At 39.7% G+C, this 16,328-nt stretch overlaps 1 protein-coding gene across 2 annotated transcripts in view; it reads left to right on the forward strand.

The window, feature by feature from the left end:
* The window catches only part of tanc1b (tetratricopeptide repeat, ankyrin repeat and coiled-coil containing 1b), a 131,448-nt gene that overhangs the window by 46,707 nt on the left and 68,413 nt on the right, over positions 1-16,328 (forward strand). For both annotated transcript variants that reach the window (XM_026912153.3, XM_053234539.1), the window contains exon 4: positions 588-665. In XM_026912153.3, the coding sequence (XP_026767954.1) occupies positions 588-665 (78 nt within the window). The remainder of the gene's footprint in view (positions 1-587; positions 666-16,328) is intronic.

Here is a 16,328-nt window from a genome sequence, read left to right on the forward strand (position 1 = left end):
GCAGCGGTTTTGGGCTGAATTGTTGGCAAAATCTATTAACTTTGACTGATTCAACATGACAAAACCAATAAGCCTGTAACTGATTCAGCATGACAAAAGCCTTTTGGCTTTGTAAAATGTTAAGTGTTCGCTAGTGTTCTCTTGCCAAGATTCAATGGCTCTCTTGTAACTGAGCATTTGTGTGTGTGAGAGAGAGAGAGACAGTTTGCAGAGAAATATTGGAAAGAGAGAGAAAAATCAGGAGAAGCAAAGCATAAAATTAATATTAAAAGACCACTCTGACACACAGTCTCTCACACATTCTAGGCAAATTGCAGTGGCTTCTTGCATAGTTTACGTTCCCAGAGTTATGTTTATGTGTGTGTGTGTGACGGGGAGATTCCAGTCTCCACGTAATCAGCCTCACTATCAGTGTGACCGGTCTGTGTGTGTGTGTGCGAGAAGGAGAGGGAACTCTGCCAAGCCTGGCCCACAAGTCAATTTGATGCCTTGTCAAAAGTTTTACCCAGCTTTCCGTGAGGCGTCTCACTGAATCCTGATCAGTCCTCACCCTCTTTCCTCTTCTCTTGTCTTCTCTGCATGACCAGGACCCCTCAGGAAACCTAAATATGTGGAGAGTCCTCGAGTTCCAGGAGACAGCATCTCATCTGCACTGAGAAAAGATGGTGAGTGTGTTTGAGTTGATTTTTGAACATGTGACTGATTGTGTAATCATGTATCCAATTCATAGTGACATAGTGAGCATGGTCTTTATATATTATGCCTTATGTATACTGGGTGTGAAAAGTTAATCAGTTTGTGTGCCAGGGATGCTTTTGGCACCACTTTCAAATGTCTATTCTGTGGTTTGTTTTTGTTTTGTATTTTTATGTTATCAGTGTTGATCTATAGGGCTGGGTGATATAATGGTATGATATTGATACCATGATAAATTACTTTATTGTGATATCGCACAATATGCTCAGTATTTCTAAACCACTGAAAGACTGTTACATCAGCTGGACAGTAATGAGTAGCTAGTTGGACATTATAATAAATGATACACTAATAATTAAATAAAAACATTATTGAATTTGTTTTGCTGGTTTTGATGGCACTCTGTAAACAAATATAAATATTGTGATACTTACTGTGGATTGTAGAAATGTGAAATATCACATTGGTTGTGTGTTTTACCACAGCACTGATTAATTCTCAAATCCGATCAGTCAGAATGTGTTGATTCATTTTCTATTACAGCAACTCTGATAGTAGTATAATTCAAATCACGTGTTTATGTTAATGTGCTCATTCTCATAGATTATTGGTTCTAGGGACTTTTTGGAGGATACTCCACCTAATCCAAGCCTAATAAATAGATTTACAAACAAGCTGTTTAAGACGTTTAATAAAGAAACATGTATAATCATTGATTTGGTGGAGATTTCTGTAAGGAGATATTTCTTTAACATTTAAGGGAGGAGTCTCAGGTGTCAGCGCTTTGTAACTATCAGTTGTCCACAAGTCATGACAAAGAACTTGGTGCTTTCCAGTTTTTCTGTCACATGAGAAGCTGCATATATTTTTTTTTTTGTCTTATCAACTTTGAGAGCAAGAAAAAGAGAGGCTAGTGAATGGACTATTTTCATTTGCTATGATATTAAACAGGAACTTTTCAGACATTTCATGACATTAAGTACACTGATAAAATGTATGTCATCTTTAATTAATTAATTAATTAATGTAATTGTCAGTAAATTGCTGTGGTATAAGAGGAATAAAACACACCAGTATGTGTTGTTAGAGGGAAATAACCAGCTTCAGGGTGGTGACAGCATGTCCTGGTGTGTTTTATTCTGTACATATCGCCCACTCCTACTGATGCAAGTGCAGATTAGTTTCTTGACTTTTTTTTGTTGTTCTGGTTTCTCTACACAGTCTGAACTGTGTTAATATTAAACAGGCTTGTGTGTGTGTGTGTGTGTGTGTGTGTGCGTGCGCGCATGCGTACGTGTGTGTGTGTGTGTGTGTGTGTGTGTGTGTGTGTGTGATTGCATCCTGTGGTGGTTGTTCTACATGAAATTGCTTTTGCATGTTCCAGTGTTATTTAGTGTGAATGTAGTTGGACATTTTGTTTGTATTCGTACATGGGTAATTGCATTTAAATAATTAGAATTGAGTATAAAGTATGGTTTCTGAGAGTGTGTGTGGGGATGTAATTGTCTGTGTGCCTCCTTGTGCATGCCCCTTTATTATGTTTATTATGTTCTCTAGAGCAGGGTGTAGCTCAGAGAGGTTAAATGGAAAGCTGTGTTATGTTTAGCAAAGCCAATGAGAGGTGTTCAGCTCTCCATGGCTCCCTGTGTCTATATTAAGTGTGTGAGTGGGTCTTGGTAAGGGCAGCGCTGGGAGTTCATATATCATCGATAACGACGGATCAGCACAGAAACAGTTTTCCCACAGTCACACATCTGATGGCTAATGACCTGTTTAGGAGTTGTATTACAGATGCAGAGTGATGAAGTGCAATCGTTATTTCCAAACAATGGAAATGTTGAGGTTTAAGTGTATGGTAAAAAAATGTGCATTTGTGTGTTGCTGTGTTAGTGTGTGAAAGACAGCTGTGAAGTGCGATTTTGCTGTCTGCATTTTGGGAAGTGTTTTCGGCAAGGAGGCGCCAGTGGAGTGTCAGTCTGTGCCAGCTCCATCACTGGCACGGCCATATCATACCGCTGACATGATGTCAGCACCTCAGGGCAGTTGAGGTGGTTGATCAGTGAACTGTGTGTCATCTGAGAGTGTGCTACAGTGTGTGTGTGTGTGTGTGTGTGTCTGGAATGCATTTGGACTATGAGAGTAGTTGCGGGCCTGGTCAGTGATTTTTAGCATGGCTGAATATAGAGTACCCTGCTATATTTTGCTGCGTTCCTTCCATTTCTGCCACACCCTTCTTGCTCTCTGTTTGCCCTCACACATTGAAGATATGTGAGACAGGCACGCACATTCACACGCACATTCACACAGACATACATACACAACTGCCAACATGTTTACATGGGAGGTCTCTCATGCTGTTTTAACCCTGTGTGTGATTCAGATTGCATCTGCAAAGGCCCCTGGTTACAGTTTCACGCTCAAACAAAAGCAGCCCTTCACATAACATTAAGGGAGTGTACTTTCTAACAAACACACACACATATAATTCACTTGATCTACTTAAAAAGGAAGGTTACAGTTTGCATGCATCTTTTGAAGTAATCCCAGTTTAGTTGCTATACAACTAGTACTAGTACACTCTTGACTAAATAATTCTGAACCAAATTACATGCAAATATATAGGTGCTGAGAAACCGTCACACAGAGAGCAGTTCTGTGAGCATTGAGACACGCTTCATTTCTGCTTGCTTGCCAGGGTCTACACTTTGCTCACAAGTCAAGTTAATTAAGGCAAAAGAACCATAGCTTAAAGTTAAAAAAAAATAAATAAAAAAAAATAAAAAAATCTTTGTAATCTTTATTTGATTAGTATTCTGACAATATGTGTTTAAATATAGTGTTTTTTTGTTGTTTTTTTACCATCACTTCTGCCATTATTATTATTATCGTTATTATTATTGCTATGTGTTTGCTTTGTGGAAATATAAAAATAAAAGGTAAAGCAATGTAAAAAAAAATATATGATGGCCTTCACCCGGTTTAATTTTCGTTTCTGGCATTTTGCCCAGGTTTGAAATCTTTCTGTTCTGCAGGCACAGCAATCCATCCACAGCAAAACAAGTAGAACTCGATGCCAACAGGGATGCCTCTGCCACCAACAAGTCTATTTCTTTTTGTTATTAATTTGTATGCCTGAAATCCCATTAAAATATACTTCAAACAGGAAGTAAGCTATTGAAGAAAAACTTTTTCAGACATTTGACCTTGCTGTGACTTTGACCCTGATTGGATCAAGTCCAGAATCGAATCAGTTCATCTGCTGGTTACAGTGATCATTCCATACAGATCCTACTAACATTCAACTACTCGTTCTTGAGATATTGCGTTAACAAGAATCTCACAAGTGACGTACAGATGCACACACATGGCATAAATGTAATGACCCACCTAGTGGTGGAGGCATAAAAAGAATTTAGAACTTGGCTGAACTAAACAAACTCAGTGTAATTTTTTTTCCATTTTTTAATGCTGAATGTCTTTCGTTAATTTAAACTTTATTTACCGATCATGTAGAAAGTATTTTCAGCATTCCTGCACATGTTGAAGGGAACTCTGAGAGAGAGAAAGAGAGAGAGAGAGAGAGAGAGGGGTAATGAAGTAACTGCCATGGTGTGTGAGGGTGCCGTATACCTGCAACACAGTGAGAGGATCTGGTGCTGCAGTTAAAGTTAGACAGCGTCAGGGAAAAGCAGCCCAACGGCATTCCGAAGACCTCCCTGCTGTTCCCAGGAATCATCACCACTCATCACTGACTCGGCCGACTCCTCACGCTTCATCTCCAGCACCTGCTATTACTGAAGGAATTCTTAGCCTGAAGAACTAACAATGTGGAATAAGTTTACATAGCTCAGTAATAGCATTCAATAATGCCCTATTAGGCTTAGTGTAAATATTCAGTAATGAAGGCTAATTTCCTGAGCTGGTTTGGTGGGATGCCAGACGCCCAGGTGTTTAACTACTAACTGAAAGAGCTGTAGACCTTCATTCCCTTCATCATTAGGAAGCTGGCACTTGGTTACAGAGGAATACAGTTATATACAGAGGCAAGCCGTGAGACTGTGGAGCCTTTATGAGTATAATCCTGACCAACTTTCAATCCCATATATATACAGTGGGGTCAAAAAGTCTGAGGATACTAGTGAAAATGCTTCTATTTTGCATTCTTTTCTAATTTAATATAACAATTTTCATTACAAATTATATTATTGAAGACAACTTGAATGAAAAGTAGAATGTTTGAAATATTTGCATGAATTTCAGAATTGTTTAGTATTTGGTACGTCCCCTTTTTGCTTTAATGACAGTGTGCACTCGAGCTGGTATGGACCCCACAAGTTTGTGCAAAACCTTATGATCCATTTTAGATTGGAGTGTCATCTGAAAACATATACCTTTCCTATTATTATCAGTGTAGTTATTGAATAATCCATAATTACTGAATATTATGATTTATGAATGACTACTTTTAAATGGGGTGATCATCATGGAGTCATTTTTACCCTTAAGTCATTTATTATCTCCACTGCTTCCCACTGTCCTGTATTATCTGTTCCCCCATATTTTTAGTTACTTTTTTATTTTGACTTTGTAATGGTAAGTCCTCATAAGCTTGGCAGTACTATGTCTCAATTATTTAGCACAAAATCATGAATGGCCCCTTTAGAGGGGTCTTGAGATGTCACTGTGCATTAGAGGCTTTTTACACCTGGATAAGACAGCACACACACATGCACAGCTTCAAGGGGCAGTTAGCTACCTACTGGCATGTTTTTGGAAGGTGAACACAGACAGTAACCCAAGCTCAGGATCAAACCCTGGACCTGTGAGATGGCAATGCTACCCGCTGTGCCACCCTGCTGTTCTTTGATCATGCACTTTTCTCATCAAGAGGAGCCCAAGGTCTACATTGCTGGATATGCGAGACTTGTCTAAGACATGCTGGAGGACGGTGCCCTGTCCGAGAGAGACACACAGATGCGTCCCTTACAAAACTGGGGGACCAATGTGGTGGTACATGGGTGTGTGGCCCCCTCATTTAAGATCAGAACACATCAACCAGCTAGACTTGTGGGCGTTCCAGCTGGCCCACGAGTTCTCCTTACCAGTTACTTCACCACATTGAATTCTGTGAACTTAAAATGATCCATCTTTTCGATGCTCCAGTGTCCTTACTGCTTTACCTTATGTTATAGCTCTGCCTCTGATTTTATGGTCAGTGTATTTCGTAACAGCAGAGTCAAGCAACAAAAATACTAGTGCCAGGTAGCGAACTAACAGCAGATGCTTTATCCTAACTGTACTTATCCATGCAGTGCCAGATCCTGTTGTCAGACATTCTAGGCTAGTATTCTGTTGCCTTCTTCTGCTCTGAAGACATCCACTGTAAACCATTGTCCCTATTTAGCTTTCATAGATTCAGTTTAAGTTCATTCAGTCAAACTGCTTCAGAAAAGTGTTGGATACTTGATATCTTCATTTTGGCCCCTTGATGGTTGAGATGATCTATGAGCAATGAATAAGTTCTTATGCTAGAAGGTCTATCAGAGAGCAATTGTTGGGTGCTTGAACCCTTATAGCCCTCGATTACTCAGCTACATGTTTGGATTGTTTTCTGCTTCACTTTTAGATCGCATTGGATAAAAGCATATACAAGTTTAAATCTGTATACATAAAGGCTACAGCATATTTATGACTTGCTGTATTTCTGTAGAATCAGCCACTATCGTGTCTCTGTGGGGGTCTTCTGCCAACACAAATATTTTGCCTAATCTATTAGCAGGTTATGCTCAGACTTTGCTATACATTAGCTACTGGAACAGCTCTGTTCCTTGTCACATGAATCAAGAGATATCTGAGAGATTTAGATTCATCTTCTCTCATCTCTCCCTCTGGCAGCCTCCAGGAGACCCAAGTGTTGTTTTAGGTTTTATATATCAGGTGCTCACATACCACTATCAACAAATGATAATGGTATGTGAGCGTCTGACATATAAAACCTAAAATAACATCAGCATTCAAAGTAAAAAAAAAAAAAAAATGAGGGTTACTTCAGGATGTGTCAATTATAGTTATTTTTTATTGCTCACACATTCAACACATTAAATGAGTAGATGTGCATGAATTTGTAGTGGTAAAGATTAAAAAAGCAAAGTAGTTATCATCTTCTTATAATCAGTATTAGTATGTACAAATATTAGTATTCCAAAGAGTTTACAGTGGATATAAAAAGTCTACACACTCCTGTTAAAATGGCAGGTTTTTGTGAAGTAAAAGAATGACACTAAGATAAATCATGTCAGATCTTTTATCACCTCTAATGTAAAATCGCAAAGTATATAAATAAACTGAAAAACAATCAAACTTTTTTAGGGAAAAAAAGAAAAATAAAAAACTTACAATAACCTAGTTGCATGTGTGTGCACATCCCTAAACTAATACTTAGTTGAGGCACCTTTTGATTTTAATACACCGCTCAGTCTTTTTGTGTAAGAGTCTATCAGAGTGGCACATCTTGACATGGCAATATTTTCCCACTCTTTCTTGCAATAACATTCTAGATCCATCAAATTGTGAGCGCATCTCCTGTGCACAGCCTGCTTCAGGTCACCCCACTGATTTTTAGTTGGATTCAGGTCTGGGCTCTGGCTAGGCCATTTGAAAACTGATCTTCTTTTGGTTAAGCCATTTCTTGGTTGATTTGGATGTATGCTTTGGCTTATGCTGAAAGGTGAAATTCCTTTTCATCTTCAGCTTAGTAGGAGACACCTGAATGTTTTGCACTAAAAATAGACTGGAATTTTTAGCTATTCATGATTCCTTCCATGCTGATAAAAGCCCCAGTTCTGGCTGAAGAAAAGCAGCCCTAAAGCATAATGCTGCCACCACCATGCTTCACCGTGGGTATGGTGTTCTTTTGGTCCTGCGCTTTATTTATTTATTTATTTATTTATTTATTGCACCAAACATACCTTTTATAATTATGGAATTTTGCCACGTGGTTTGGGGTGATTTAGTTGAGCTTGGATGTTTTTTGTGAGAAAGGGCTTCTGTCTAGCCACCCAATAGGCCAGACATGTGAGGAATATGAGAGATTGTTGTCACATGCAGAGAGTAATCAGTACTTGTCAGATATTCCTACAGCTCCTTTAATGTTGCTGTAGGTCTCTTGGCAGCCTCCCTGGTAAGATTTTGTCTTGTCCTTTTATAAATTTTGGAGGGACGTCCTGTTCTTCGTAGTGTCACTGTGGTGCTCCATTTTCTCTATTTGTTGATGATGGCCTTCAGCTAATGTTTTGGGAATTCTTTAATACCCCTCTCCTGATCGATACCTTTCAACAACTCAGATACCGTACATGCTTTGTAAGTTTTTGCGGACCATGGCTTCAGCAGTCAGATGAAACCAAAAAGATATGAAGAAAATCCTACAGAAACAGCTGGTCTTTATTTGGGGTTAATCAGAATAACTTAATTGATGACAGCTATAATTACTTTAAACATGAGACCGAATGTGATTTGTGTGTTTATTTTTACTATTTTTTCCCCCAAAATGTTTCTGATTGTTTTTCACTTAATTTTTATATTTTGTGATTCCACAATGAGGGTCGAAAAAGTTCTGACATTTTTTATCTTGGTTTCGTTTTTTTTACCTCACAAAAACGTGTCATTTTAACAGGGGTGTGTGGAATTTTAATATCCATTATATATTACCTACTGTAAGTGCATTACTGTGGGGTGCACAGTCAAACGTAGTGGGTAGCCAAAGCTGCAGGGGTTACGGCCTGAGATCTTTAACGGGTCCCTGTCTTCTCAGTGCTAACACACACAAGTGGAATGCATCTGAGGAACTGAGAGCAATTCCCTTTGGAGGCATGGAATAGCATTATACAAGGAATGGTTGGGCGTGTAGGTGTGTGGTGGGTGTTTGTGCTGTGCAGTTTATTAAAGAGTTTAGGTTCATGTAAATTATTTAATATACAGAAATGAAATGTACACATATATAATCGATCAACCCAAACATAGCGAGGCAATGAGAGGTTATAGCTTCCTGTTTAGCATCCGATCAGGTTCATTCATTTGTTGTTCTTCAGTGACTGCTTTATCCTGGTCAGAGTCACAGCGGATCTGGAGCATGTTCCAGGAACCCTGGGAGTGAAGCAGGAAAACACTCTGGATGGGACGCCCGTCCATTGCCGGGCATCATGTGCACACATTCATTCACGCACTCATTCACATACAGGAGCAATTAGTCCACTTAATGCCATGTTTTTGGGAGGAGGGAGAATACTGGAGAACCTGGAAGGAATCCATGTGGATAAAGGGAGAACATGCAAAACTTCGCTTGCACAGTAACCTGTGTCCTGGATCAAACCAGGGACCTTGGAGCTATGAGGCTGCAATCAGACAACGTGAATGCCTGAATCATTACAGTTCAGTGTTAAAACAACACAAATTCAAAAATCAAGTATATCAACTATGCTGTAATCAGAATCACATACAATTCCACCTCCAGACTTTGTGTTGCAGCTTATAGATAAATCTGATGTTTGTGCAGAGTGATGCCAAACTACAGAAGGGTAACAAATGTGAAAACAAGTGTCTGCCTCTTCCAGGGTGACTCAGCCCCCAGTAACAGTGCATAAGGGCTCACTAAATGCTTTGATGAATATCAAAAATTATGCAAATCATATGCTATGGCATTCATAGTCACCAGATCCCAATCAAATTGAGCACTTATGGGAGAGTTTGGAGAGAGGTGTTAGACTGCACTCTGCACCACCATCGTCCAAACACCAACTGAGGGAATATCTGTGGGAAAAATGGTGTTCATCTCTTCAGTACAGTTCCAGAGACATGTATCTATGCCAATGTGCATTGTAGCTGTTCTGGCAGCTGGCCCACCTCCTTACTAAGATGCTGCACTGGTTTTCCTTTAATTTGTCACCAGTCTGGATTTCCTGAGAAAGAAAGTAGTTCAACCTTCGCTTACTATGAAGATGGCTTCTGCTGGTTTTGAGCCATGCAGTGCACTTTTGTCCACTTTTATGAACAACAGTGTGTCATACAGAAATTTCATAAGCAAGTCTTTTCGAGAGAGAGAGTGTGTGTGTGTGTGTGTGTGTGTGTGTGTGTGTGTGTATATGTCAGTGTGAGTAGTCTGTCTTTGAGCATGACTGAATGAGTCACTGGCTCAAGGCTGGCAAATGAGAACATCTTTTGTTCTGCTTTGAAGAGAGATAGAATTTCATTGACACTTGGGCCGTGCATTCTTTGAGACATGGAACGTGTGTGTTTGTGTGTGTGTGTGTGTTTGTGTGTATGAGAACAAGTGACATGCAACAGTTGTCTGATATGTATCCCTGTGGTCTGGGTTTTGTATCCCTCTAAAAGTCTGTTTTAGTCAATTGCTGTAATTATCTCAACCTCCCAATGTTTTTGTCAATCCACCTCCCACTTTTTTCTCTCTTTTACTCTTTCTCTCTCTCTCTCTCTCTCTCTCTCTATTTTCACTATTTCTGTTTCCTGTCATTTTTTCATTCATCTTTGCTGCTGGTAGCCCACATTTCGCTAAAAAGCTTTCAGTAAAATGCGGCACGCCAGTCAGAGGCTCTGTTCCAGATGCAAACTCATCTCCAGCTCCGTGTGGAATAGTGCATCTGTTCATCAGTCCTCACACACAAACACACTCAGGGACACTTGTGCATAAGTTGCTGTGATCTGGAATATGTCAGTGTGTTCTAGTCTCTTCAGAGCAGATCGCGTGTGTGTGTTAGTGAGGCAAGTGTGGATTGCCTGGATTGTGTGATTAGTTTTTTGGTGGGAAAGTGAATGATGAGAGGATGGGCACAAGAGAGGAATGAGAGTAGAGAAGTGTGTTTACCGTGCTGAATTAATTTGCCTCATCCCTTCAGCAGGTTCTCATTTCCGCAGCCCCAGCTTCTCATCTCTCTAGAATCAGGATTATATACCTGCACAGCTGTGGCCAGAGACGGGGGGTGAGGGAGAATGAAAAGGGAAAAGGAGAAGAGAGAGTGGAGTTAGATTTAATAAAAGTTAGAAGGGTATATTAAGAGAAGGCAATGATGGGACATGAAAGATTTAAGGTTTAGTATGTACATATGAATGAACGATTGAGGATGAAGGAAAAAAAAAACAGAAGCCTTGGTTCATGGAGTATAGAGTACAGAAAAGCTTCTGCTCTTTAATATGTGTGACGTTATTGGGAGTAGGCTGGAGATGATTGACTATACTATTGGGAATCGCAGATAGACTCCATCTATCGCAATGGCTATCAGTTTGGATGATTTAAATGTCTGTCAGAATAAACGTGGTGCCCGCAGCTATAAGATCAACAAAAATAAATTGTGTTGTATCTCCTAATGTGTGTTTCCTTTTAGCCTGTTTTGGAGTCATATATGAACCTTAATAGCCTGTCTGACTTCGGAGCAGAGCAACAAAACATTTTACACAGATGCATCACAGCTTCCTTTGTCCATGCCTGCCAAGCAGATAAAGTCATGCTGGCCTTCCAAGCATGGAACGTCTTCATTCTGAATCATGAACGGAGCTTAAATTAATAAAATGGAACAGTGTTGTGTTTATCAGGGCTTCTACACTATGTAAGTATCTTTGCTGCTGTTCAACACATGCAGGCACACTTTACATAAATTTATTTCACTTTTATAATGAGAGTAATAACCTGTTAGGTTTATTTACAGTCTTGACTTCAGCATTACTGACCTTGTTAATGGGTAAATAATGCAAAAAAACTAAATGCGAGCAACTAGCAGCTACAGCTGTCTTGTAACAAGCTTCCAATTTTTTTTTTTATTTTTTAAAATTTTTTTACTGGACTGATATAATGGGTACATCACACATATTGCGTTTGTCAGGCTACATCCCTCCTTTTTTCCTCAGAGTCTCTGCAGCAATGGACGATACTGTCATTAATCAACTATAGGTAGGTGGCACGGTGGTATATTGCTCATAATCTCACAAACCTAGTCCAGGAGTGAATTGTTAGCAGAGGGCTAGATAAGCTTGTGCTCAGTTTATTTGGAAAATAATAGTCTTCGACTTGTGTAGCTCATTTAAGAACTTCATTTGCTGAAAATATCAAATGAAAAACCCATATCATCAACCATCTTATCTTTTTCTTCAGCTGCGCCAATTTGTGTTAAACATGGCAACAATATAAAGCATTGAATTCGCTCTTCATTCTTTTTTGTTGTTAGTTACCAAGAAGCCAATGGCATAGCAGAAAGCTGATAAAACCTGTGCAGTCTACAAAAACAAATCTCTTTAGTGGAGCAGGCAGTGTACAGAAAGCCTTGAGGCAGTAGACAGCTCTGATAAACAGAGCTATTTTCGCTAAGTAGCGCATCTTTGTGATGTAGGAGACATACTAGCAGCAAATTAGACCAACCACAGCACTGATATCTCACTCTCCTTTCTATACAATCTCTTTCATTCTGTTGTCTAATTACAGTTGCTGCCAGCGTGTTTTGTGACTTCCCTAGAGTGTTTCTACCCTCCAGTGGACCAGAATGACAACTGGGCATCCATCATAGCATTTGTGCTTTAGTATATATTTTTCTCGGCTCATAAGAAGGATCCCAAACGTGGGGATTTACGTCTAGAGCTGAGATTTCCCGCTCTCCTCTCTCCTCCACTCCACAGCACCCGGTCCATTTACTATGGCAGCTGTAAGCTTCACATCCTCTGAGCACAAGCAGGAAAGATGAAATGCTGCATTCATCAAGTGTTCATTAAAGCAGTTGGTGTGTTTTAGAAAGTAAACCCAGCTCCTAATGAATGCCAGCCGGCTTGCTTTCTCACGCACAAGTGCACGCTGGCGCATAAATAGGACAGTGATAAGACAGTCTTGCAGAGCCAGTGTGCTCATACACTCCACTTCATCACACACATACTTCTTTTGCGCTGTAAGAGAAAGAACTTTAACAGCCTGTAAACCAGCAAGGCTGTAGATAATGATGTTTTTGTCTCGTCCATCTTAGCATTCTTTCCTTCTCATGGCTTCATTTTCCCATCCGATGCCATGCAGAAGATTGTAACAGTAATGGATGTGTGAGCAGAAGGAGATCATTTTAAGTATGAGAACGACACCAACTAAAACTCTATGTGCCGCCAGTCATTTTCCACCTGGCTGCCTCCACTGTTTTATCCTGCTGCCTGCAACTAGAAGTCAAGCTAAGTTTGATTTTACAGAGGATGTAGCTGGCTGCTGCTATAAGTAGCTGCCAGATGTTGGCTACATTTCATACATGCATGAGATGATCATTTTTTACTCACTCATTGCGTTGATACATCAGCTGTTTGTTTAACCTTTTACAATAGTAGATGCACTCACAGCAATTGTTTAGCATCTTCAAACAAAATACAATAATTTCTATCAAATCGAGTGTATTTGTAATGGTTCAGTGAACCTGATGTTTTTGACATTACACTAAAACACTCTTTATCTGAGCTAAAACACTTTTCTTCATTTATTCATCTTTAGTTAGTGCTTCATCCTGGTCAGGGTAGCGATGGATCCATAGCCTAATTACATAACTCGTCATTTCTGACTAGGAAAAACCAAAGAAATCGTCTTCTCAACCAAGAATTTCTACTCAGGAAAACGGGACTGTCTCCTCGACACCGAGTTCAACAAGCCACTCGCAGCACCAGCAGTAAACAAAACAGCACTTTAAATGAGTTATGCTTTATATGCAATTATTTGCATTAGATCAATCAACATTCAGATATATTCACTTAAATCTATAATACTGACTGTACAGTTCTCTGTTTCGAGAATTCATCACTCATCGCAGTTAGCTGGCTAGATTGTTATTAACAAAAGACGAACATGGAAGGTTTTATGTCTCACTTTGTAGCTTGAATGCACGAAGGTCGAAAATGACGGTACGTTGAACGCAGCCTTACCCAAGCTGAGGAAAGAACCGGGGTCCCTGGGGCTGTGAGAAAGCAATGCCACTCTGATCTAAAACTTGAATCTGTGTTTTAAGACTTCAAGACAAAGCTAGATCCCTTTAATAGTGGATGGAATAGGTTTGTGTATGTTCATCAGAAGCGGAGGTTGACTTTTTCTGGACTGTTCTTGAAGTTCTGAACATTGCTGTTTGAGGAAAAACACATAAAACCTCCAATTAGAGTACGCTGTGGGCTGACTTTTCGCATTATTGTGCTTGTATTGGCATTGGAGCTCAGTGTGAGAGGGATTTGCAGTGGTTATGTGTTAATTAAGGTTAATTTGCTCAAGATAATGACCCTAAATTAGACAGTCAGTTGCTCAATGGGACTGCAGGATAGTGTTGCTTTTAATGGCTTGCCCTCATCATGCCCTGATTGACTGGAGAATTTTCACACATTGACTGTTTTGGCCTTGATTAGATCATGATTAAGGGAAGTATTATGACAACTGTATCTCTGTAAAAGAATGTGTTATGTAGAAGTGTCATGTTTGGATGTGAGCACTGATTTAAGTTTGGCTTCAGATAATGTCAGAGTCAACACCAGGGCTTTCACACTTCTGTTAAGGATTTGATATGACTGTTAAACTGTCAGGTTTTATGTATGTCCTCGAGCCTGGAATGCATCAGCCATTTTGTGTGCAAGTAGTGTGTGAAAAGCTCTGAGCATGCTGAACATCCAGCCAGAGATTCATGCAAATTGGCTCATTATTATTGAAAACCTTCAGAGCAACTGCAAAAAGGACATCATGTTGATATCATAACATAACAATTACATAATACACAGCGATGCCAAGTAAATATATCTCATGATCTCTGATGGTAACATGCCACATTCATGCATATGATTTCACAGACTAGTTGTGAGAGTGATCTTTCATACTAACAGGCTATGTTATGTAGTATCAAATTTTCACATAGGGCGTAGAATTGATTCTTCACCTAAAATTCCACCTGCTTCTTCGTACAGCTTTGCAGTTAGGGTGCTGAGTAACTGAATGCTGATTGGCTTTGATTAGCTAGTTATGTTTAATATGCATATTAGTTTTGATTGTATTCATTATGCTGCTAATAAATACCACAGCTGTCAGTGAAAGCAAGTAGCTGGCTGAATGCAGCTTTCACAACAACCAGAGATTTAATTTAGGGTTCCGAATGTTCTTTCTAAACACTATAACTTTTTACACCAAGCAGTTAAGCCTGTGAGCTTTAAAACTATTGTCTTAGAGGGAAAAGTATCTGTATGCGTGTGTGCGTATCAGTCCCTCACAGGCCAGTCCACTACCATGATGTCACTCCTCTGTCATTATCTCTGGAGCAGTGCTTGTACCTGGTCATTAAAGTATGCACATGAGGACAGAAACACACTGTGATCTCTATACAGAGAATTCATTAGCTATACAGAAGTTTCATTAGCGTTCCCCTTACAGTATTTATCTTTAAATAAGTGTGAATTGTGTTTTTGGCTGACACGACAGTCAGTGTCAGGTTTGGTGTTTGTCACTGCCTATCTCAACAGGTCTTGACAAGTGTGCACTGAGTCTGTGAGTCTGGATGTGGTTAGAAACTTGAAACAGGCGCTCATAGATATAGGTGGGTGCTGTCTAAAATGCTAAATGCACTAGATGTTGGAGCGTGGCTGTGGGGATTTGCCCATTCAGCCACAAGAGCATTAGTGAGGTCAGGCACTGATGTTGGCTGAGGAGGCCTGGTGTGGAGTCGGCGTTCCGGTTCATCCCAAAAGTGTTCAGTGGGTTTGAGGTCAGGGCTCTGTGCAGGCCACTCAAGTTTTTCCATTCCAGCTTTAGCAAGCCATGTATTTATGGTGCTCGCTTTGTGCACAGGGGCACCGTCATGCTGGAGCATGTTTGGGCCCCTTAGTCCCAGTGAAGGGAAATTGTAATGCTACAGCATACAGAGACATTCTAGACAATTATGTGCTTCCAACTTTGTGGCAACAGTTTGGGGAAGAATCACATATGGGTGTGATGGTTGGGTGTCCACATACTTTTGGCCCTATAGTGTAACTAGAGTAAAAAGGTTCTCAAGAATTTGATGTTATGTGGGGTTTAAACTTCTCAGCGGGTGCTTTTACACATATTTTTGTCCATTTCAGAGTCAATTTGATACTTGTGGTTTATTTGCTATTTGCTTTGCTTTGATTTCACACTGTGCAATAATTAAATGAACCAAAAAAAATAAACATTAGCTGAGGGGTGTGAACTTGTAAAACTCTTTACTTCATTGCTCAGTAATACAGATAGAAGGTATACAGACCTTTGCCAAGTGTATGTAGAAATCACAAAACTCACCTGAGCAAGGTAAATAAATAAGGTAAGCAAAATAAATAAATGATGGTATAAAACATTTTTTTTTACATACAGGGTGTCCCAAAAGTCTACATGCATGGGGAAATTAACACTTTTTTGTAACTTGTTACTTTATTTGCAAATTATCCTCTACATGATTGTTCTTTCTTTGTAAACACACACGGAGTCGTCTCTCCCAGGTTTGTCTGCCAGTGTGCGATGTGCTTGCCATGTTTCCTGTTAAAGTTCATCGCAACCTTGCGACAGCTTCCCGATCCAGCCATGAGAATGATTTCAATATGCTCTTCTTTTCTCAAAGGCATTCTTGAAGGCT

This window comes from Pangasianodon hypophthalmus, chromosome 5, assembly GCF_027358585.1.
Source record: "Pangasianodon hypophthalmus isolate fPanHyp1 chromosome 5, fPanHyp1.pri, whole genome shotgun sequence".
NCBI classification, from domain to species: domain Eukaryota; kingdom Metazoa; phylum Chordata; class Actinopteri; order Siluriformes; family Pangasiidae; genus Pangasianodon; species Pangasianodon hypophthalmus.